This window comes from Melopsittacus undulatus, chromosome 9 (genome assembly GCF_012275295.1).
Source record: "Melopsittacus undulatus isolate bMelUnd1 chromosome 9, bMelUnd1.mat.Z, whole genome shotgun sequence".
Taxonomy (NCBI): domain Eukaryota; kingdom Metazoa; phylum Chordata; class Aves; order Psittaciformes; family Psittaculidae; genus Melopsittacus; species Melopsittacus undulatus.
Window position 1 is genome coordinate 41,351,979 of NC_047535.1, and position 24,977 is coordinate 41,376,955.

General features: G+C 43.3%; 1 protein-coding gene across 3 annotated transcripts in view; it reads left to right on the forward strand.

Moving 5' to 3' along the window:
- EEFSEC (eukaryotic elongation factor, selenocysteine-tRNA specific) overlaps window positions 1-24,977 on the forward strand; it is a 107,987-nt gene that overhangs the window by 20,588 nt on the left and 62,422 nt on the right. For 2 of the 3 annotated variants that reach the window (XM_034066517.1, XM_005142229.3), the window contains exons 2-4: window positions 16,089-16,296; window positions 17,296-17,392; window positions 19,809-19,973. In XM_034066517.1, the coding sequence (XP_033922408.1) occupies window positions 16,109-16,296; window positions 17,296-17,392; window positions 19,809-19,973 (450 nt within the window). In that variant the 5' untranslated portion in view covers window positions 16,089-16,108. Of the gene's footprint in view, window positions 1-6,796; window positions 6,832-16,088; window positions 16,297-17,295; window positions 17,393-19,808; window positions 19,974-24,977 lie in introns of those variants that run through there. The other variant, XM_031042961.2, reaches the window with a different exon arrangement.

Sequence of the window (24,977 nt, forward strand, 5' to 3'; positions counted from 1 at the left end):
TGTGAGCTTTCTGGAGCTGTGCTCTGTGTTCCTCTGAAGTGCTGTGCGCGCCTGTGGCTTCATAGCAGTGACAACTCGGAGCGTGCTTGGGTGAGCTGTGTCCATGCAGCCTTGTGGGAATGAGCTCAAAGGGAGCTTGTAGGGTGAAGGTCCAAGCCAGGACAAGCTCCCACCACATCGGTGTGTGCTCCTTAGTTGGTTACAAACTTAATTCAGATGAGCATCTTTTAAAACAATGAAGTAATAATTCAGAGCATTTGAAAGCTTTTTTTAAGCTAATACTCCACCAGTGAAATGTGGAATATCTTTGTACAGCACTTATTCTGCTGCCAAATTTTGTTACAAGATCATCTGTTTATAAATGATGATGCCTTCGCTTTTCACCTTCCTGCCTATTGGTACCTTTGAAAACATTTACTCAAGCATTGCTACTGCCTCTTATCTCTCTGTGGTTATAGATCATTAAATCCCAGCCCCGCTTAATACAGTATAAACTGTAATCTTGGCAAGTATTGTGTCTAGTTTTATTTAGTAATTGAACTCTGCACTGCTTTCCTCCTTTAGAGTGAGCATCACCTTTTATATTATAGTGGACTTTTATTAATTATATGGAGAGTGTATTAATGTCAAACACAAATGCCATACAACCTGCAGTATCTGGAGTGCTTTGTTGTGATAGTGGATCCATCCTGATACGGTCTGTTTTGTTCTGAAGTACTGGGATGTGGGATTTACATGACTGTTGCCCCTTGCTTGGGCTGGTCTGCAGTGAGGTGTGGATCTGGTGCAAATCCCAGGCAGCAGAAAAGCAAATTAAGGAAATACATTGTCAAAAGCCCATCCGTGGGCCTGGCAGGAAGCATGAAATGGGACCATGCACTCAGTAGTGGCTTCCTGGGAGAGAATTCTCTGGCACAATGTGATGTGAGTTAGGGGAACCTCTGCAGGATGCTGCTTGTTGTCATGGTGTGATACTGAATGGTTAGGCAGGGCCTGATGTCTGCTGTGAACTGAAGGCCAGAGAACTGACCGCAAAATTAATCTCTATCAGAAATGGAGTGGTGACTCTGAAAGAGAAGTTACAGCCTTTGTGAATGCTGAAAACTCCCTTGAAGTGAACTGAGAATAAACTAATAGGTCGCTGCTTTCAGTTTGGCTTCAAGGCGTCAGTTTGCAGCAGTTGTGCATGTCAAAAAGTTTTCTTGGTAGTGCATTATTAACTCTTACAACCTCAGCAAGAACAATTTAATGGCAGCTTTATCTCTTCAGCTACTCTTCATCTGAAATGCATAGCTTAACAAGGCACCCAGTGCTCAGCACTGCAGCAAGGCAGGTTAACTGCCTGCTGGCTACACCGTGTCCAGAAAAACTTGTTTCCCAAAATATTCCTGCTTCTTTTGGCTCTGATCATTTGGGCACAGTGCAGGGAGTGAAAGTGTCCCATTTCCCAGAGCCAGCATCCTTCATTTAATTGCTTGGGACTGATTTGTTGTAGAGATTTCTTTCTTTCCATGTGCTGTACTGTTATTGCTGTGTGGTGATGCAGGTGCTTGAAAGAAAACTTGGCATGGAAAGTGAGATAGTTTGCAGGGTGTCTTTCTGGAGGACAACCTTACTTTGGTTTTGCATGGATATATTTTTCAGCCTTGCTCCAACACTGCTGTTCTTATAAGGGATATAATTCTGGAGATGGTGAAGGTTTGGAAGTTGGAATTGTGTATCATGGAGTTGAATGGATTTCACAGTTTGCGTGTGGACAGAGTTGTATGTTGAAGTCCCTGACACAAGAGTCACACAGTTCTTTTTCTGTCCTTTTTCCATTTGGTTACTTGCTGCAGCAGAAATAACAGCACACCTGTTTCCTGGGGTTCTGTTACAGAAATCGAGTCTTGCATCAAAATTGGGGTTGCCCATGCACCAAAGTACAGAAGACTCTTAAGCTAAATGTGATCCTGGTGACCTTAGGTAGTCTGTCTACCAAGATATTGGTAGCTCTTTTAATAGTTACAGATGGATCTGCTTGACAGAGAAGTAAAGCTCTAGTTGAAAGTATGAGATGTGTAGGAGCTTTGAGCTGAAATAGGCATGTTTGATACTGTTGTAATGGTTTCTTTCTTTGTTCCTTATTTTTCCTCCTCTGTTTCATTGTTAATAGCAGTGAGATTTGCCCTTCCTTGACTGACATTCTCAAACTCTATCCATAGCATTCTGTCAGTGCAGGTGATGACCAAGCATTCCTGAGCTCTAACAGCCTTGATGCCATTCCACGTTTCCATCTGGGCAAGCTGTCATGGCTCCTGGTCAAAGCTGGGGTTCCCTGCGAGAGCAACTCCTTGACCCTTTGTACTTTGTACAGTATCTGCCTGGCAGGCGGACTCTGGAGCCGGTGTCTGGAATGCGTGTCTAATGCCTTCCACTCGGACCTCAGTCCCATTCCATAATGTTAGCTTTAATTGGCTGCTTTTAAACTTTCATGTACAATTTGGTTGTACACGGTGAATTACCACCCTCTTCGCCTTTTCCTAAGAGCAAGAAACCAGAATCCAGACTGTGCTTTCTTTTGCTGCCTTTTGCTGTTGCTCTTGATCTCTTTTAGAGACAGCACTGGTGGGGAATGCTTCTGTCAGAGGGTAGACACTAGTGTGTTTTTCTCCTGTGATCTCCCAAAGATGTGCCTTTAAACATTGCTTTGTATTTTTGGGCTGACTTCTGCATTGGAAAGATTAAAAAGAATGAGTATTTCTTGTCCAGTTTAGCTGTCTCCTAACTCTGAGTGTGGCTTGATCTATCCAGTGGGTCCTCCGAGAGAGTTTTGGGTTTTTAATGTCTTTTAATGTACTTGTTTGTGGATAGGAGACCTTCTGGAGAGAATCAGTTGTATAACGAGGTTTGTCTTTGCTATATGAGAACGCCTTTGAGCTTCTGAAGTGTCCAAATGCATAGCATGGGCAGAATGATGGTTTCTGCTGTTGACAGGTTTCATCTAGGCTGAAGTACTTGAGCAGAGCATCAGCAGAAGCTGATTTTGAGGAAGAGTTAGCTTAGTTCCATGAGGAAAAGTTGTGCTGTGTACAAAACAAATGGTGCAGCTCAGGCTCAGACCAGTGATGGGTCTCTGTTCGTACTTGGTATGACACAGTAAAACAAAGCCTGTCTTTATCCTCCGCACCGCTGCTCAGCTCATGTTTCGGCTTTTCCTTTCCCCTCCCTCTCGGACATGGGCTCTGTCTGTCTTTCCTTTGCTAAGCAGACAGCAGCTCTCCACACTAGTTTTAATCTTCACAAGGCTCCCAGTGGCTGATGATGCAAACGTGTTGCATCAACAAAGAGGGCTGATGGCTGGAGCATCCCAGGTGGGATGGTTTTGGTCCAGGAGCTGTGCATTGTGGTCACGGATGCCTCGCTCCACAGTGGGGCTGCTTTGGGCCGGAGGCTGCATTTCACTGATGCCTGTTGTGTGCCTCCCTCTTCCCCAAGACATTGTGGCCGGGAGCCTCGTGGCTTGAGATGAAAGAGCCTGTTGTCTTGTTGAATTATCTCCTCCCTGTCTATGTTTAAAGCAAAACTGGCAGGTAAAAAAGCTACAGTAAAACAAAAGCTCTGTTATAGTAACGTCTTAGGCTAGATTAGAGTGAAACTGTAAGAATGAGCTAATGTTGTTTTACATTTTAAATTGCTTGTTTACCTGTAGTCCATTGGTACTTGGCAATGGAACTGGACTCGTATTCAATTTCAGATGGGTTCCTTGGGCACCAGTGGGCTCTAACCCACAGAAATCTGTTCACTGAACTAAATAATGATAAGTATTTCCCCTTTTAGGAAATGCTTATGATTTATCCCCCCACTCTTTTAGATTATAAATTGTGAATTAAAAACATGAAAGTCTTGAAATAATACCCATTTGTAATCATGGATATTGAGTTGCCAGAAGCATCTTCTCCTCTTAGGCTTTTCTGAGAGAATCTGTTTTGAAAACTAAACCCAAACGTTTTCAGTCTTTCAATACTCTAGTATTAAAGCTAATGACTTCAGTGACTGAAGTGCACAGAACTCGTGACCCTTTTGGTTTGCTGGAAGTATAGCTGATGCTTTTTAAAACGGATTTAAGAGCTTCCTCATGGCAGCTAAACTTCTTGAATCCCCATAAAAATCTGCTTAGCTCCCATAGTTTAGCCCTTGCAGCGCTGGTTTTATTGTCCAAAAAAGCCCTAGCAGAAATTGATTTATAAGCAAGCTGTTCTGTAGCTGTGCCTGTAGGTTGGGTAGGATGTTCCTGTTGTAGCCTGGCTTCTTTCACAGCATAAAGCTTTCAGGCATCTCCTCCATCATGTCCATTAGGCTCTTACAATCAGGTACTTCTAGTCCCTGACTCTTCCCCAGTTTAATAAAGGCAAGGTGGGGTCATTTGTTGATTTCTACCTGAATGCACCATTAACCATTACAAGAGGGGAAATTAGGGCTTGGGTTTGGTGTCCTTTTTTCCTCTCCCCCCCTTTCCTTTTTGTCCATCTTATTTCTGATGCAAAGGCGGTTCTGTCGCCAGCCAGTCCCGCGTGCGGAGCCGCTCCCCCCCACCACCAAACAATGAGCACATTCAGGCACAACTCGTGTTTTCAGTTATTAAAAAGCGGAGCCGTCTGTCTCTGCCTGTGACTTTAATCTTTAAGCCTTTATTCCCTGTACCCCCACCCCCTCTTTCTTTTCCCCAACCTTTTGTTTGTGAAGTGCAGAGCTACAGGATATGTGGGCCTGGAGTTTCTGAATGTATTGTACATTCCCCTGGCAATTACAGATGTTTATAACCCTGACTGATGTTATTTCAGTATTGTGGAGGGTGAAAACTGAAGAATGCTTTTTTTCTTTGCCCCTAGCAGTCTAGTTTTTCTTTCTTTGGGGGGGGAACCCAACAAAAAAACCAACCCCCAAAACCTCTCAATTTCTTTTCCTTTAAAAAGCATCTTTTCAGCATCCTCCAATGGAACAAATCTGAGATCTGGGCATGAATCTTCCCATAGCCTACCATAACTCTTCTGTTGCATGTACTGTTGTAAAAAGCATCATAGTACTGGATTTTAGTACAAACCAGGCTCCTTGGTGTGGGATCTGTGACCTTTGGATGCTTTATTTTGAAGGCAGAGGCAAGGGTAGCTCAAGGCCTGAAATGCTTTTAGAGTAGAATCAGGTGGATCTATTTCTAGCTTTGCGTGGACACAGGGTTTTCTTTATTGTAGGATGATTTAGAATCTGGTGGATTGGAGGCTTACTTTTGGACTGGTGATGTGCAGAATTGCTTAAGAAATATTTTCTTCCTTAGGCTCATAGAAGTATGCTCTTGATTGGTGCTGAGTTTAAAAGCAGATTCTTAATGGTGTTTGTTAAGCCATCTAAAGCTGCAGGTGCACTAGAGAATGGATGGCCTTGAATTGGCAGGGGTGGAGAGAAGAGAATCTAGTAGCAACTCTCTGATTGAGGTGTTAATTGGTGTGGGTTTGGGGATCCCTGTGTGGTTTGTGATGTTCAGGGTAGTTGAATTTAGGTAGGGGAAAACTTAATGGAGTTGCAGTTTTCAGGGTAGCTTGGCACTACTCTAAGGTACAACTTCCGTAGCTATTCCTGTTCTCTGACTGCATGCAGACTGCTGTTTAGAGGTGGTGTGCATTTGGAGTTGTGTGTTTAAATGTATATTCAGGTCTGGCTATGGCTGGTTCTTATGATTGTTGCATAAACCTTTTCTGTTAGAGTGATCAGTCAAAGATATAGCAGAAGAATGAACAAGAATTTACAGTGAGATACCTTCGGCCAGACAGGACTTTAAGAAGTTAACACAAAAGATAGCAAAAAAAAGGTTTTACTGTCATGTAATGTTAAACTGATCAAATATACTTAAATTCTAACGTGTTCCAAGATGTTCATAATTGAGTAATTCTCCTGAGCACCCAGAGGGAGGCAATAGATGCTCTGTAGTAACAATTCTCCTGTCTTTTGGGAGGGGAAAACCCCCAAGTAGTTGGTCATTTAGCACAGCACAGGGTTTATGTCCTGCAATAATCAAGTGCTCCAGTTGTGCATTGCTTGTGTCAGGGTTTCTGAGATGTGCCGTTTCTCTCCGCATTAGAACGTGGGCAGGGATGTGATCAGATCCTGGATTTGCAAATGTAACAATATCATCTTGGGAAAATTTCAGCAGAACTTGAAACATTGATGAGCCAAGTGTGGAATAGCACTGAAAGGGAATAGGATTTAGAGGAACTTCATAGGTATTGTTCTGGTGTCTTTCCCCCCTCTGCCCCTTGGAGTCTAGTCCTTCATGTTAATAGTGTATTCACGTACATGCAGAAGTAGGAACGCATCCATTAGGAAACATTTCAGTTGTGCTGTTCCTGGAAAACAGCATGTGGAGTTGTCTGAAAAGCTAACACAGAAGCTGGTTTGAAGGAGAAGGGATGTGTGTAGGTGCTATTTGCCTGTTTGTGTACTGCTCTCCCTGAAACAACCTTGGAGACTATCAAGTTATTCCGGTCATCTTTAAGGCACTGCCTTTGTCTTTCTAGTACAGACCTGGCTTTGTAGGACTGTAAGCATGTTTACAGGGCTCATTAGGGCTTGCTTTTTCATAGTGATAAGCCTCTAAGGGTATAGCCTGCTGTAGGCTGTAGCCTTGGGTTCCTGCTTCCTGTAGGGAAGTAACAGGAATTTCCATGCCTGTTGGTACTACAGAGGCTCTCACTCACTATTTATCTCGGCACTCAGGTACAACATTCCTGAGCCTGGGAATAGTCTGTCTCTGCCTGGTGTAAAGTGAGGCTTCAGAGGTGGAGCAGAAGACCCTAGGTGTGTGGCAGAACTGGGAATGGGCTCATGTCCTCCTTCATGCAAGTTCAGTGCCTTCTTTATTCTTTGGATGCTTGATTCCTTTTGTGCTGCGTAGCCACTGTTTGCTCTTTCTGGTCTTGGAAATAGCTTCAAAGACAATGTCTGTCTGCACTCTGAGAGGTGGAGAAGGGAGGGTGGTCATATGTTTTTGTAACATAATTAGCATTATTATGTGTAAATATGTGTTTTGTCTGTGAAACTTGGTGGCAGATATTGCAGATAGCAAATGTGAAGCTGATACAAGTCAAGACTATAAAAAGGTTTGTGCTGGGGTTTATCTTGCTTCTTCTGACCTGTTTGCTTTTCAGTGGTTGCTCTAAAGGCTTTATGGACCTTCAGGGACCATTTACAGTCACGATGTAAGGCCCAAGCGTAATGTTATGTTTAATACTTCAGAGCAGTGCAAAACCACACGTGACCTTGATACAAAAGCAAAACAGCTCTGAGAAGCTTGGCACTTGAATTAGTCACTCATTGGGCCATAGGAGAGCTTATACTGGGACCTTGAGCACACGCTATCAGCTGAGGAGGTCAGAGTGGGGTATCCATCTTTTGTTTAGCACCTTCCTTTTCCCTGAAGCACAAACACATAGTGTTGATTTACTGTACAGCTCACTGCCACGCTGTGGCAGAAACCTTGTTTTATGGACTCAGCTCTGTACAGAAGGAACAGGGCACTTCATTGTGAACCTTGAAGTCTGGGTCTGATAGGAATCAGTGGAGTTACAGGTGCTATTTCCCTGTGTCATTTGTGACCCGAGAAACCTGACATGGCTTTTTCCTGTTGGTGTTTTATAGTCTGGGTGCAGAATTATGGAATGGAACCTTTTCATGTGAGGTGCAGGACAGGCACGTCATACAAAAATAAGGTTACAAGCTGAACAGTGTCAACCCCATGGGTTTTTTCTTTGCTTTGTTTTGCTTTCACATGCATGAAATAACCATTTTCCCCACCGTATGCCATGGATTGTACTCCAGAGATGATGAGCAGCATAATGATGTTAGCTCTAAAATGCTGCCTAACTTTTACCCTAGTTTTGTGCACTATCCTCAGTATTTAATGTTCCAGCTTTACTGGTGTCTGCATTTACATACAGCTACGTATGAATGACACTTTAAAAAGTTAATGTTTGCTAACTAATGCACAATTTATGCACTTTGGACTCGAAGCCAAGGAGAAATCAGTGCAGCTGAAATACCATGGTGCTGTGCAGTTCAGTGAATGTGGTCTGTTTTTGTAGCAGTCATCTGTGTCTACTCAAAGTGACGGTTGCTTTTCAAGATAGGTAGGCTTTTTAAACCCTACCACAGCCAATGTTTCCAGCCTTAAAATAAGTAGAGGTCTCTTTTGGACTCTGTCCAGTTTGTGCCTTGTCAGCGTGCAAATGCAGATCAGGTAATAGGTAGTATGACAGAAAAGGGCTTGGATGCATATGGCAGAAGGATGTCTTCTCTCATATGATGCTTTACCTCCTTTTCTCACTTGTGCCATGTATCACACGGCATTTCTTGTTGCAAGGCAGGAGTTGTTTATCCTGTCCCTCACTGTCTGTAGGAAAATACTCTTATTTGTGGTGATTTTCTGCTTTTCTTCAGGAGTATTTTGAGGAACAGGAATTGAAATGCCGGACCTAGTAGTTACTCATCTCATTTGCTACATCATCTTTGAAAGCAGTCAACATGAACATTTCAGAGGCTCAAAGCAAGAATGAAGTGTCGCTTTGTTTGCGTTTCATCCTGATGCCTCTTACACAGGATAAAACCAGAAGTGTATTGTAAAGGATGAAACTTCATCCAGTTGGTTGTAGCTTTGAAAATCTTAATTGTGGAAATATCAAATCTGTGTTTTCATTTGCCTGGAGCCAGATGGTGTCAGCAGCACTGAGTTTGGGGTTGCTGCGTGATTTATGGTTTCATAATTGATTGTGCCTTAGAGAGGTTTTATTTCCCTTCTCTTGCTCAGCTTCATGTGCACTTGTCATTGCATGCTGTTAACATGGATTTTTCTTTGTAAATGAAGTTGTATGTGAAGAATGCAGCTGCGTTTGTCTTCTTTCCAGGTTTTGAAGCCGCTTTACTTTCCAGGTTCCTTTTCCAGAAAGTGATTAGATCTGAATGCAGGATTTCATTTCGGTATTGCATCACATACGCAATGCAATACTTCACCTGTTCTGACTGCTTCTAAACATAAACCAGCTTTGCACTGAACAGCGTCTAATGACAATGTCTTCTCATAACCTTCTAAAGTAATAGTACTAGTATTTGTATAAATACATGTGTCTGTACTGAGTTTCTTCCAACACTTCCTAACAGTACATAGACCATTTATTCAGCTTTGAGTGAAGACTTGAGGCAGTTTCTCACTGCATGCTTCTGGTTATAGTCCCTGAAAACTCAAAGTATTTAATTTGTAGCGAGAATAAAACACTCGGAGAGGGGGGCAAAATGGACTTTAAAATAATTGGCCTGCATGCAGAGTTGTCCTGCCCGAAGCTTGCCTTCCCATAATAATGGATTACTTAAGCCTAAGATCACCAGGTGTCCCAGAAAATGCAGGTGGCCAGGTCTTGTTCTACGATCTTGTGGTTTTTAAGTGTTTTGTTGGATGAAGCCTTGGGTGATATCATTTAGTATGAGGTGTCCCTGCCCATGACAGGGGGGGTTGGAACTGAATGATCTTAAGGTCCTTTCCAATCCTAACTATTCTATGATTCCCTCTTATAGCACTATCTCCTCATAAAATAGGTTAGGTTGGAAGCAACCTCTGGAAGTCATCTGGTTTTACCTCGTAAAGGGTGATCTTTCCTCAGTAAGCTGTCCATTGAATGTAAGACTGTTCCTGTGTGCAATATCGGGATGCATCAGCATATAGTAATAAATGTGTGGAAGATACGCCTTAGTCTGTCTTAGTGTGACCTTCGTGGAGGTCTTATCAGCTCTGTTCATGCTACTTCAGCATGGCCAATTGAGGTTATTGACATACTCTGATCATTATAGGCATTTCCTCTCTTCAAAGAGCACAGGGGTTGTTTCTGACATGTACTTAGAACATATTCTGAGTTCCTTGGATGGCTTGTCAAAGGAGAGGATAGAAGCTTTCATTGCCTTTAGCCTCTTCAGGATGATACTGCACAGTGTTCCCTCTGGGTATAAAGTATTCCAGTTGGATTCTTGCATGAAGTCTTTTGCAAAAGAACTCTCTTATTCCTTATTAGCAATTATCTTTTTCCAGCACTTAGAGTTTGTAGTTGAATACACATAACTGTAAGGACAGGTTATTTCACATACGAGAAATGGACTCCTCTGAATTCTACCCTTATGGTTGTCCTGCTTTCTCTTTCTAGCGATCAGTTTAGGACAGACCTTCGTGGCTGGTTTTGATTTGAAGGGAATTTGTGCAACCAGCAGTTTCTTTATAGTTCCAAAATCAAATAATAGAATCGTAGAATAGTTAGGGTTAGAATAGTTTGGGTTGGACAGGACCTTAAGATCATCCAGTTCCAACCCCCCTGCCATGGGCAGGGACACCTCACACTAAACCATGGCAGCCAAGGCTTCATCCAACCTGGTCTTGAACACTGCCAGGGATGGAGCATTCACAACCTCTGTGGGCAACCCATTCCAGTGCCTCACCACCCTAACAGTAAAGAATTTCTTCCTTATATCCAGTCTAAACCTCTGCTGTTTAAGTTTTAACCTGTTACCCCTTGTCCTATCACTACAGTCCCTAATGAATAGTCCTTCACCAGCATCCCTGTAGGCCCCCTTCAGATAATTCTAAACTTTACTGTGCATTCAGAGAGAAGTCTTGTGTGTGGCTAGTCTGACCCTTGCTATCAGAGGTATTCCCAGCTATCCGGAGCCTGAAGCTGCTCAGCTCCCTGTGCGCTTACAGCCACTGCAGTCTTCCAGGAATGGTGCCTGGGAATGGTGTTGGGATGCCTGAAGTCTGCAAGTTCCTGTTCTTTTCAAAGTGTTGTGGTATCAGTTTTGATCCCCGATTTGCATTGCTCTATAGAGGGTTTCTTCCTGTGTAATTCATGCGCTCCAGTTGTGTGCACGGCTCTCCCCCCTCACACCTCCTATTTCTGCTTCAATTTGGGGGGATTTCCTAGCCCATAAACCATCTTTTTTATTCATCACAATGCCTCCCCTAAGGTGCCTAGCAAAATCCTGTGTGCCTCGTAGCATCTCCCAGTGTTACTGTATATGAAAGCGGAGAATAATGTAGTTGTTACTGAATAAAGATCCTTAACAAAAAGGAGTGGGGGGTGAAGAGGGGAAGTTTCATACTCACGGCATGATATAGACAATATTTCCTGAGACAGGAGATAGAAACCTCAAAGAATTTGGGATAAAACATTGATTTTATTATTTTTGTGGCAGGGGGATCGGGGAGGCCGAAGTGCTGGAATAGTCGGGCTTTTTATGCTGCCTGCAGATGAAACTGATTAAACCCTAAAAACTCGCCTCAGTCCAGCCGGTTTATTAATTGAAGAATTTCCTCTTCCCCAGAATGGGAAGTGCACATTAAAACCAAGCTTTGCCCCTGAGTAGCAATGATACTTGAGAATGGTGTGTTTTCTACAATCCTATTTTCTCTTCTGCACTGCAGGAAATCCTAACATGGTAAAAAGCACATTGAAGAAAAAAAGGCAAGGTATGTTTAAGGAAGTCCTCTTTCATTTCCTCGTAAAGCGTGAAATCAAATTACAGCCCATGGCCCACAATTACTTGATTTTTACATTTCAAATTCCATTTTCTGCTTCCTTTCGGCGCCTGTGAACAGGAGTTGCACTGTTTGTGCAAAGTCAGCTAAAAAGATTACCTGAAGCAGGACAGGGCACAGTAGCTTAAAGAAGCCACGAGTCAAATCTGTGCCTGAGGTTGCACAAACCTCCCCTTGCCCACCCAGGGATGTGACCCACTCCCTTGTTCTTCCTTTCACTAGCCCATTGTTACTGTTCGGAAGCCAGTTGGCTTTATATTGATGGATTCTGGTTGCTCTAATACAAGCTAAAATTGTGCTTGCCAAAATAGTAGTACTTGTAAATGCTAAAATGTCCTCAACCTACATTTAGGTAGCAGCATGTTGGACTAGCTGATCTCCAAAGGTCCCTTCCAGCCCTAATGGTTCTGTGATTCTTTGACAAGAAGCCTGGAGAGGGGCTTTGGACAAGGGCCTGTATGAACAGGCCAAGGGGAATGGCTTGAACCTGCCAGAGGGGAGACTGAGATGAGCTCAAGTGGAAGGTGTCCTTGCCCATAGCAGGGGTTGGAACCGGATGAGTTTTAAGGTCACTTCCAACCCAAACCAGTCTGATCTTATACATTTCTTGAAGAGAAAACAGTTGAGGTGTTGTTTGTTTGTTGCAAAGGCTGTGGTTCTCCTTTTCAGTAAGGGTGAGATTGTTAGTGCATGGGCTTTATAACTGAATGGCTCTGCAGGTGGGTACAGTGCACATAAAATAGTAGTAAGCTTTTGGAACTGTTGAAGTAATATGAGAGGCTGAAATGTTTTGGTTTTCTAGACCTAAGAATACCCTCTTTAACTCAGTGTAAATGTTGGCTTTGCTGTACAGGTCTAGCTGCACACAGCTCAGCCTGGGAGCTTGGGGATGGGCATATATGTATAATTTACAAGCATGCAACAGGTTGCACAAACAGGAGGTGTTTTAAGCTCATGTACATGCAGAATTGCAATGACTCTTGTGATGGAGGTGGGAGGAGCGTTGTTATTGAAGACATAACGTTCTGTTACACGATAAATGTGGCAATTATGGTGCTTTACAGTCCTTAAATGTGCAGCCCGTGGGTTGGTACCCTGTGAACACTGGTGTAACAGATGGGTTTTATTAATTGTATGCCTTTGTATAAGGATGTGATGCAGTAGCACATAAACATTGCAGAGTTTGTCTACTTAAGCTTCATTGGGCAAAATGAAGTGTGCTTTGCTTGTATGAGCTGTGTGGAAATCAAAGCTGTGTGATGCTATACAACAGGTTTCCAAGGAGTAAATCTAATGCAGGGGCTGAAGGTCTGCAGCCTTGATGCCTGGAACTCTGGTTTGACTAAAGGTTTGAAGCTCTAATATGTCAAAAAGCACAAATGCAGAGCATGCAGTGAATTTCTCCTAAAGACTGGAAGTTCATCAAGACACACCTTTTCAATGCATACTGTTTTCCTGAGTCATCTCTGGTTTCCATGGTTGGAGAGCTGAGAAGCTCCATCAGGAGCACGAGAGCTGTGGATGATGTGGTCCATGTGGTATTGTTTTGCTCTTCTCTTTGAGAGATGGAGCTGATGGCCAGGTTAGGGGAACAGAGGTGTTGCCTCCTGTGCTTTTAGGACTTGTTGTCATCAGGGATGTCTCTGCTTCAACAGGTCCCATGGGAAAAGAGTAATCAATTACTTCCCTAAAGGCTGTTCATAATCGGATACTCCCCAAAATCTGGACCCAAGAGTGCATTGGATGTAACTGTGCAAAGCAAGGACTCGACTTTGTTTCTCTTCCATGTGAGGGTACTTTTGTGCTGCTGCCCCAGGTTTAGCTGGTGCTTCTTGCAGTCTCTTCTTTGCGCTGCTGCTGCTGTTGTGTTTCCCTGGACCTGGCTGGTATCCAGATACTCCCTGCTCATGTGTTATCTGTCTGTTTTTCTTTACCAGGCTATCTACTTTGTGCTTTCACTGTGGTTTAGCTGCTTATCTTGCAATAGAATTCCCATCTTTCCCCACCCCTTTTCTGTTTTCTGATGACAACTGGTTTGTTTAATTTGCCTTTGACAGGGCTGTATCTGAGCTGTGTGTCATCACATGAAGGCTGTTCTGATAGTTGATCTCTTCACTCTTTTTTTTCCAAGTGAAGTGAGAAATCACAGTTCAGGAGCACTTTGTATCTTTCTGAATGACTTTGAACATCTCTTTTGTAGATGAAACAGCAAGGAAAAGGTGACACCCATGTGTTTTTCTGTAGGTATTCAAATAATGTCCCCACAGATAAACTTTATCATTGGTTCTCTATGGCTTGCTTCAGTGCAGGTAACACGTTTTTGATTGCTGTGCTTCTTTATGTGCTGACCTGTACTTTGCACATGTCTGCTTCATTCAGAGCTATTTGAAGTCATTTGCCTGCTTTGAGGGCTTGAGGAACACTCACCCCTTCCATATCACTCAACTGTGCAGACCCATATCCTGTCTCCTGTTTTATCATAGAATCCCAGACTGAGTTGGGTTGAAGGGACCTTAAAGCTCATCCAGCTCCAACCCCTGCCACGGGCAGGGACCCCTTCCACTGGAGCAGCTTGTGCCAAGCCCCTGTGTCCAACCTGGCCTTGAGCACTGCCAGGGATGGGGCAGCCACAGCTTCTCTGGGCACCCTGTGCCAGCGCCTCAGCACCCTCACAGGGAAGAGCTTCTGCCTAAGAGCTCATCTCAGCCTCCCCTCTGTTAGCTGGATGCAAGTTTTACTAGATGCATCATTTCCCTAGATGTGTGTTTATTAATAATCAATTTGTCTTGATGGTTTGGTTTTAATTCTTCCCATTCATTTTAAGGATGTTGCCTGTGTAGTGAGAATTACTGTCTGGTGTATCTTAATGCAGGTTATATGTGTTTAAGTTTAGAACCCCACCTTTATGTAGTCACAGAAGTGTGTGCATCTGATGAAGTGTCCCACTTGAACTGTTTCCATGCTGTTCTTTCTTCTTGTTTCCTGGCGTTCAGGTCCATAGCATGTCTAAATCCTATAGGATCACATACTTTTGTAAGAGGAGTTGAACTATATGACCTTTGAAGGTCCCTTCCAACCCAAAGTATTCTATGAATCTATAATCCTGAGCCTTTTGTACAGCCCTGCTGATGCTTGTGGTACAGCTTAAGCAAGCTGTAAATGAACCAAATGCTTGAAACAATAAAAATTGGAAGGACTTTTGAAGATGTGAAGTTTATCTTGGAGAGAGATTTGCAATGATTGCTGAAAATCCCGCAGGAGTGTTGGAGATGCGATTATCCCACTAGTGCTCCAAAGGGTTTAACATTCTGTGTTGCAAGATGAAAGCTTTGGTAAGCTGAAAACAGTCATTTGTGGTCATAAAGTCATTGCAGCTCCCACCCACTCTCCCAGCCATGCACTCCAACCTCCGAACCGTTTCCTATCCGGAGTTCGTGGGAATTGCGAACAAGGGTAGCTGGTGTCAGAGCAATGGGGAAGGCTTAAACAAAAAGCAGGGGGAAGGTTGGAGAGGTTGGAGGAACAAGGAGCAGTTGTATTGATTTCTTGTTCTTTCGATCAAAAGCTGAAGGCGGATATTAAAAGTCCTTGAATTCAGAATACGGTGTGATTTTTGGCTTCTGTCGTCTTTCCAAATGTGAGTTTTGACATGGGATTTTCTGGTAGTTCAGCTTTGTTTTAGTCTAAGGTTTCTCAGTGTTGAAATCTGTGCTGTGCTTTGGGTGTTCAGAGTATCCCAGTTACCTGGAGTGAGACAGGGCAATTCTGAATGTAATCAGTGGAAGGCCTGATGTTCATTAAAATCCGTCAAAAGCTTCCTTGAAAACCAAGGTAAATCCATGAAACTTGGTTTGCTCCAGTCACAGGGTTAATGGCTTGTGATGACAGTGATTTGAAAACCAAAACACGAATAATCCATGAGTTTGATGGGTAATTTCAGGATAGTGCAGGGTTTAAATTGTTTCTTCCTCACAATTTACTTAGATGCAGGTGAACCTGCTGCTGGGGTTGGTCATCTTCCATCAAATCTTGGGCTCTGAAAGAAGCAAGGGTGTCATTGAGGATGGGATGTGATTTGCCATGTCCTTGGCTCTTACTGGGATTGCTTCAAGCATCCAATTGTGTGTGTTCCTTGGCTCTACCATATTGCTTAGCTTCTTAAATCATCTTCTTTGAGGCATACGCTATGTGTGTGGTGCTTTTTTGCTGAATTTGTTTTCTTTTAAATGCAATGGTAACAGCCTTAAACTTGAAGTGTTGATATGGTGGAATAGGTAAGCTGTAATATGCTTCCATGTTTTTTTATGGTTCAATGGTAGCATATGACAGCCTAAGTTCCCAAGGTCTTATTTACAGACATTCATACTTAGTTCAGCTTCTGTTCATATTGCTCAGTATTTCTGTGTATCCTGACAGCTCTTATGGAAACTGTTTGAGAAAATGATTGTTAATCTTTTGATGATGGTGACTGTGACTTCTCCTCCAGGTGCCCAGATTATTGATCTGATGATGCTGGTGATCGATGTGACGAAAGGGATGCAGACGCAGTCAGCAGAGTGCTTGGTCATTGGGCAGATTGCCTGCCAGAAGATGGTGGTAGTTCTGAACAAAATAGATCTCCTTCCAGAGGGGAAGAGACAAAGTGCCATTGAGAAGATGACAAAGAAAATGCAGAAGACCTTGGAAAATACCAAGTAAGTTGTTGGCAATGTTAACAGCGGACTTGTAACAGAATGTATAGCAAAAATACTTGACCCACATTTCCCTTCCACCATGCTTCTAAACAGGATTATCCAGCAAAGGTGATGAGTGGGAAGATTACCAGAAACTCAAATGCAGCCCTGAATTTGCATTGAAAGAGAAATAGTTTCCTATAATGAAGCTCTTCAGTTTAAAGGGTTGTTTGGAGTTCAGATTGGCTAAAACTGGGGCAGAACATCCAGGTTTGGTTTTGGTTTGGTTTTGTTGGGGTTTAGTTTATGGGCTTGCAGCTTTATTGTGAGTTGCAAGTTGCTTTCTCTCCATGATGGTGGAGCTCTGCCTTAACTGGGGGTGAGAAATGGGATTGACCCAAGCAGGGAGAGCAGAATGCTGGAAGGTTATACCATATAACATGGCTCTGTCTGAGATGGTGTTTGTCAGTTCTGTTCAGGTAAGTTAATTGAAGTACATAATGAATGAAGAGCAGGGAGATTCCCGAGTGGAAGTGTTTGTGTTATGCAGTGAGAAGGTACAATATAGACACAGTATTTATTTGATGGTTACACAAAGTGGATTGCAGATGGCTTTGCCAAGCTGTTAGGTCACATTTTGATTGAAGAATGAAAGGAATAGGATTTGGTGTACAGAAAAAGAGAGTTTCAGCAGGACAAGAAAGCAAATCTTAGTTGGATATGGCAGTTCCTGCATCTTTATGATGGCGTATTAAGGACTTGAGTAAAATTCAGTGTAAGAGAAAAGCTAAACTGGGGCTGACTGTAGTACTGCTCTTCTCAGCACCTTTCAGACTTGTGTGTTTTGAGAGCTTTATTGCAGCAGATTCAGACCTTTCTGCTGTCCTTGCAGTCTGCCTGCAGCCGCAGGTACTCATCATGTGCCACCTTGCATTTGGCTCCTGTTGTGAAGGTTATGACTCCAGCTCAGCTTATGATTGTTTCAATGACAGTTGAAAACAGCACTTGTCTTTCTTTCAGGTTCTGTGGGTGCCCTATTGTTGCTGTTGCAGCAAAGCCCGGTGGACCAGAAGCCCCAGAGTCTGAGAATCCTCTAGGTGTTTCTGAATTAATCGAGGTACCTGCTCAAGAGCATCATAATCACACACAATAGGCTTGAATTTTGCTGTCAGTCTTTTGGAGTGCACTGTATTAGTATCTAGAGCTGAGAAGCTCTTGCAGTAATGTCAGCTTTAAGGAACCTGATACTTTAGGGAGTCCTTCCAGTGAATGGAGAACCATAGAATAGTTTGGGTTGGAAGGCACCTGTAAAGCTCATCTAGTCCAAACTATATGCAATGAACAGGGACATCTTCAACTAGAGCAGGTTGAGAAGTTGAGGTTGATGCCCCCAAAAGGTTTCAGTGCTTTTGAAGAGCTCTTTCTTAAGACACAGCTATCACACGTGTGGTGAAATTGGTTTTAAAATCTTAAAGGATTGCAAAGCCTAATGAATAGAAAATAGCTTTAAAATTCTGCTGAATCCTTGGGATGTGATTTATGATTGTACCACAGTTAAGAGAACAGTAAAGCTGTGAAGTCAGGAGCAAAAAAGTTACATGTTGGGAATTGTCTCCTTTCTTTGTGTATTATGACCCAGTGTTTAAATGCACTGTACTTTATCCCAAACAACCCTTACATCACTCATTGCACAGGATGGCCAGAGCTCAGCTAGTGAGCAGGTAGCCCATAGCTGGTTTGAATGCTCATTATTCTGTTTAGCCTCCTGACTGCCTTCAAATACTGCTCTGCATTCAAGAATGATTGATTTTCCTCCTGGACTTCTCTTTGGCACACATCACTGTGGTCCTGAGCATTTGGCAAACTTTACTTCCAAAAGACCTGTAGGAAGTGTAGAGGTGACTTTAATCCCTATTTAGATTGGGAAGTTGTGGTACAAAGGAGCTAATCCACCGAGTTTACTCATTTGATTTGTTATATTTAAGGAAAGTAGGAACCCTTCTGAGACATGTTTGTGCCCAGATCCTAGCACCTGCCATTTTTGATTGCAATTGTGAGAGCTTAGCACTTCCGTTAAGCTTTGGGGTTTCTGTTTGGGCAGTCTGAGAGGTATAGTCAGTGATTACCTGTAGAAAGCTTAATTGTTTTAAAGAATGACAACATTTGGGGGTTCTGGCATAAGCAAGCGTAGACTCCATCCTCCTGCCTTCATGCTGAAACCATCTTTCTCTGTGATACTTTGCTTTGCTCACTGCATGCCTTGCGCATCTGCAAAAGATGGAAAGCAAGACTAGAGCTGGCAAGAACCAGGCTGCCCACAGCATGGAGAGGTGTAGATAGGCAGGTCCTCACTTCTGCCTTCATCTGATTCTGGATATATTTACAGGGATGTTAAAACCTTTGAAGGAAATGCCATACTGCAGCTGTTTGTCAACTGAGACCTTGTATTACAAGACTCAGGGAAGCTGTGAATGCTCCATCCCTGGCAGTGTTCAAGGCCAGGTTGGACAGAGCCTTGGGTGCCATGGTTTAGTGTGAGGTGTCCCTGCCCATGGCAGGAGGGTTGGAACTGGAACTGGGTGATCTTAAGGTCCTTTCCAACTCTAACTATTCTATGATTCTGTGACCTGGCAAATGTGGTGTGAGCTGTGGCATTGAGCTTCAAGCTATCCTTTCTGTCCTTGATAAGAGACTCTCCATTGTTCTGCCATTACAAACTGGGCTTAACCAGCAGTTTCTGACCTTAAAAGCAGATATTTCAAGGCAGTGCCAAGCTTACATGCTGATGTTAGAGCAGAGATCAAAAGTGATTTGAGATGGGGGTGAGCCAGTTCCTCTGAAGCTCTGCTGGGTACATGACTGTTTCCATAATTCAGTTCTTCTGTCTATGATGACAGATTTTAAGAAACAGCATTTGTCAGCAGAGCAGAAATCCTAAACTTTGGAGAATGTCTCTAAGAAATGGTACTCGTGTGGCTCTATTTCAGTGGTTTGGTCCTCCAAGAGGTGTTAACAGAAAACTGAAGGGGAAGTGGACTTTGGAGACTGAACCCAATGTAATAGTTCGGCTGGGAGGGAGACAGGGACGGGCTTTATGGGGCACTGATATCTGTACGTAAGTTAATTTTCACAAGAAGCTGAAGTAGCAAAATGCTCTGTAAAATTGTACTTTTGAGAGAGGAAAGAAAGGGGGGAACACGATGCACTGGATATTTTCTTTTTTGCTTTGCTGCAGTGTTTGTATTGAGTTTGGCAGTAACTTTATTGCCGGTGCGGTTTTGCTAACCAAGCGAAATGTGCAGCACCAAATCTTTGTAAGGCAGAAAATCGAAGTGTTCCTGCTGCTAAGTGTGAGTCTCCTCTGTGGCACGCACTTAATTTGACATTGGTGTGTTCTAAGCTCATTGGGAGATGCCTGAAGTCAGGAAAACTGCAAGCTTGCTCCATCAATCATCCACTTGCCTGCCTCTCGCTCTGTGCCTGTCATGGCTTTTCACCCAGGCATGGTGCTGCTTTTATCTTCTTTTTTTCAGGTCCTGAAGTCTCAGGCTTACCTGCCATCACGAGACCCCTCGGGACACTTCCTTATGGCGGTTGATCACTGCTTCTCTATCAAGGGTCAAGGCACAGTGATGACAGGGACTATTCTTTCTGGCTCCGTTAGCCTTGGTGACAATGTGGAGATTCCTGCCCTGAAGGTGAGTCTCTCATTTTCACTTCCCCCCCCCCCCCCCCCCCCCCCCCCAGTTTTCTTGGTAGAAAGAGACCCTCAACAAAGAAGAGAGTGTTCTCTTCCAGTCTGAAATTGTTCAGTCATTTTCAATTTCTTTGTACTTTCCTATAAGCCAGTTTATAATGGAAGAGACCCAGAGATTCTTCAAGAAGGCAGCCAGGAAAGTTACCTGCTCAGTTTTAGTTGAATGAATGCTGACCTAGATTAGCATGTTAGACTTTCAAATGCGAAAAGCAGGGTGGGCATGTTTCCAAGCTAGGATGTGCCCAAGGGCTGACCAAGGTTTGAGTGAGGTTGCTTTCCTTTGAGCCGTGCTGCAGTGGGAAGGCTTACAGAAGGATCAGGGTAGGATGCATGCATCCTGGGATGTGTGGAAGCGAAGGAAATGACAAGAGGGCACCAAAATGCTTGATGCACATTCTCTTTGTTTGGGGCTTTAGTTGGTGTCAGCATGTTCTGCTGGGCTGCAGCAGTGATTTGCTGCCGTTGGGCTTTGTGGAGAGTGTGTTGAAAGGCCTTTCGATGGCCTTTGGACTGCTTAACTGTTGTTACTGCTTTATTTCCTTAAAAATCTCTTTGTCCTTTAAAAGCAAACAAGGTGAATTTATGCTTGGAACAGCTGAGGCCTATTTTACAGGTGCTGATTTGGGCTGCTCTGACTTTCCCCCTTATTCATTGCCCCAAATGAATCAAGAGCTGTGGAGCATTTTGCAGCTGCACTTCCAGGGGACACAGCCAGTTACATTCTGAGAGGAGGCAGCTTTTAGCTGACCAAGGCTGGATGGGACCCTTCTGGGGACTGTCAATATTACCTTCAAGTCTTGTTACTCTGAGTGTGTGCTTTCATTGAGTCAATGTGCTGCTTTCTCATTTTTGCCCATACTTTGTGTGCAAATGAAGGACTCAGTGAGTCATTTGTGTTCCACCTGAACTGTTTTGCACATAACTGATGATTTTTTTGTCATCTTCTGTGATAGCTGTGGCCATTTAGTTTATATCATATTGTCCTTTGTGTGAAAGTGATTTGAGGGATGTGTATCCCATGGCTGCTTTCCCAGGGGAGTTCCTCACTGCCCATGCTCTGATTTGCAGCCTGCAGCCCATTCTGGGAGCCATGCTTCTAATTCCTGCAGGGAATATGCTTTGCTGAGATTGTAGCTCTGGTTTCAACCTCTCAAGCTTTGCCCTTGCCAGCATTCCTTCCCTTTTGTGTTGTGGCCCGTTTGCTGTCCTGGGCCTGCCTGCACAATGGGCTCAAGGAGGAAGGAGTAGGTAGGAGCACAAGGCTGGTGAGAGCTGGGTGATGATGGCTCCTGCCCAATGGGCCCTTGTGTGGCTCATTAGCTGCTTGCCTTTTGGCGTAGCATTGGCCAGAGTTCTGTGGATTTGTGCTCTGGAGGTGGGGGTGGGACAGAGCAGAGTTATTATTGCTTGCTTAAAGAATGCGTAACTAGATGGTATCTGGAAAAGGCTGTTCAGCTCTTCATGTGTAGTCCAAGAATGTTTGGAGAACTGTGTTTAGGAATTAGTCTGCTCCTTGAAGAATGTGTGCGAAGGGGAAAATGACAAATATACAGTTAATAACTTGCATGTTTAAAAGAGGGGTAGGGAAGATTTGAAGTGGGGCTTTAAGAGATGCTTCTTCCCAAGTGATGGGGGGAACAGTGAAGTAGAAGGCAGGTTAGCTGGTAAATGGGTCATTGACAAAGAGAAGCCACTTGGCTTTTACGGCATTAACAGCTTCCCTCAAAGTTGCAGTTATTTTCAGTTGCTGTTAATGAATTCATCCTTGCACTGCCTGGTGTGAAGCAGAAGATGTGCTCGGTCCTCTGAGTGGTGATTGAGGCGGGCAGAGTTCTGCATTGTGGATTTTGCCATTCGCAGCTCCTGAATATCCATGTCTGTGGTGTACGGGTCTGGAAACCCAGGCACAGAGAAGGGAAGCAGCTTTTGGAAGTGTGTGTTGTACTTAGCCCCACTAGCATTCTGTGGAGCTGGGTTAGGATACCTATAAGAGGTCAAACCTTTCTCAGGCCTACAAGGTAACAGAGGAAGCACATTTCACAACACGTTGTGGTTTATGACTCTCTCTGACCTTCTTTTGCCCTGACCCTATGGTAACTGAGATTGACAGCTGGTGCCCACTGGGCATTTAGGGACATTACAAACCAGCTGCTTTTTCCATTTGAAGAACCCTCTCCCCAAGTGAAGTGGCATCACCTCCCAGTTCTCCTAATGGGCTTCGACATCTTTGACCGCTTGAACCTGCACAAAGGAGGGACACAGCAATTAAAAATAAACAGTGACATTCTCAAACGCCCGAGCTCGCTCTGATTGAGGCTGAGAGCACCAGCAGTGCACGGATTCCTTTATGCTCTTGCCTATGTAAATTGCCATCTGGGGTTGATTATCCCTATAGCGAAAAGAAAAATTATATATATATGTGTTTGGCAAAAAGCTTTGACAGAGCAAACAGCTCGCTATCCAATTGAGTTAGTGCTATTTGCTCCCTGGCACTTGAAATCCACCTTGAAGAGCATGAACCCAGGATTTCTGCAGCAAAAATGTCATGTTGGCAGAATTCTGAATGTCCTTTAAGATTATTGCAGGGGTCTTTCAATCTCTACAGTCTTCCACTTTATAAACTGTAACAACTCCTGACGTTTCTGTTTCTGCTTTATAGAAGTTCCTGGAGTTTGAATAATTGGTATTTTTGTCAATATAGATTTATTATATCGATAGGTTTGGGGTAGTCACTTAAGAGTATTTAAGTATATTTTGTTTAGGGAATTTAATGCATGTTTGTCAAATTCTTATGCTGCTTTGTCTTTTTACAGCGTGCTTTAGTTGAAATAGGAAAGTGTTGCTTTCAGTGGGGAAGTAGTGTCTTTCTCTACCCTATCCAGGTGAAAAAGAAATTATAGCTTAAGAACATCAGCTGCTTAGAAGGCAAAAAACCAAACAAGAACCAGGAGTTTAGTTCTGAACATTGACTGTCTCAATCCTTGTGTGATGAGTTGTGCAAAATGCTGTGTGTTCTATGGTCTTCCTTCTGCCCGGTGTTAGTGATTCTGGTGTTGGACTGCAGTTTGCAAGCACGCTAGAAATGCTAGAGGATTGGGTAAACCAGGTGATGATATGTTAATATTGCTTTAGAGATGTTTTAGGGCACATTTTATGTGCTAGGTAGGTTAATAAGAATCATTCTCTGTCTAAAGAGTTGTGAAATGTTGTAGAAGAGGTCAAGTCTGAACGGAGTGAGGAGGCAGAGACAGATGTACACAGTTAATGGATATAAGTCTGGTCACCCAGAAAGTGTTGACTCAGCATTGCCTTACCTGTGATCAAATGCTGTAGGTACATGGCAGCCAAGTGCACCGACCACTCTTGGTTCTTGCTGTACTTGCAAGAAGTAGAAACTTTTTTGCTTTATATTCAAGTTCCTATCTATTCAGCCCAAAGGAGGAGATGAATGTTTGTATTCTATCCAAACTTCACCATCCCTGAGGTTTGCAGTAGACAACTGCCGTTATTATTAATGTTGAGTGTTTAAATCTCTGAAGTTGCAAGTGTTTATGAAATGCTGCTCTTGTGGTTGGAGAGTTATCCAGATGTCCAGTAGCTGATACGCTTTCAAGAGGTCATCTGAGACATCAAACATGAAAAATGAGGGATACCTGCCCTTGTTTATCTAGTCAGGTCTCCTAGTAAATGAGTGTTGGTTTAAGCCAGTAGTGAATTCTGTCTTGGCAAGGGCCTATTTGCTGTCAGATTCTGTTGACTTTAGGAACTTTTATAGAAGCCTCATTTTGCAAGTGTGGTACTGAGAAAGCTTCCTGGCTTCATACACCTCCATGATACGAGATTTCTGTTTTTAAAGCTTCTTTGTTGGCTAGATAACCTTGGTCTGTTTTTTGGCAGGCATTCTGTACTTTTTATGGCTCATCCAACAAAAAGATCCTCCAGTGTCTGATAAATAACCCAAACAGTACTTGCAAGGTTATTTCCTTAAAACACCACAGCTATTAAAGTTGTAACAGAGATCTTCTTTTGCCCATGTGAGTCCTTCAGCCTATCCCAAGACCCTTGATGAGTGTATACATGTAGTAACAACTAATGTCAGCATATTTAAGCACTCAGCAATCAGTTGCATGGTTAAGTCTCATCAGAGAACATCTAAGTCTCAGAAAACAGAATTGGATCAAATGCTGCTAAACTGAATCACAAAGACACTTAGACTCATAGAATAGTTCGGGTTGGAAAGGACCTTAAGATTGTCTAGTTCCAACCCTCCTGCTGTGGGCAGGGACACTTCTATGTGGACTTCCATGGATCTTAAATCAGCTCTTACCACTAGGATTTGGAGTTCTTTGGCTCTCATAGTACACCCCCTCCAAATGTCAGGGTATCTTGACTGGGTTTTGCACTCTTTTTTTGGGCTTATTAAGCTGTCATTTTTCCAATGCTGATATAAAAGGTTCTCCAAATGCTGGGGTTCATCTGCTGGCTCACAATGGGTGAGAGTTTTCTGTTCATTGAAATGCTGTGAAAAAGGGCACTTCAGGAGTTTGGGTGGGAGGGAGAAGCAGTGAGATGTAACGGATAGAACTGTGAAAAGGCACTTTGTAATATGTATTAAAATGTGATCAAATACAAGAATCTTAGATCCTAAATCAATAAACGAAGCATATACACATCATGGTGTATATGCAGTTTAATTCAGTGCAAGTATTAAACTGTTTCTTTAATTCTTTGCCACTTCTCAAGCAGGGCTTGTGTGTGTTGGAGATTTTTCTCCTTTCCTAGAAAACATCAGTGAGAATCCAATGAGTTTCCCATCTGCTGTGGCACTTAAAAGCAGAACACGCGGGATTTGGCTGACACAGGCAAGCACTCTGCTTCCAGCATCCAGGACGTTATCAGTTGTTTTGGAAGAACTAAACTCCTCAGCACAGTTCTTTGTGGTTAA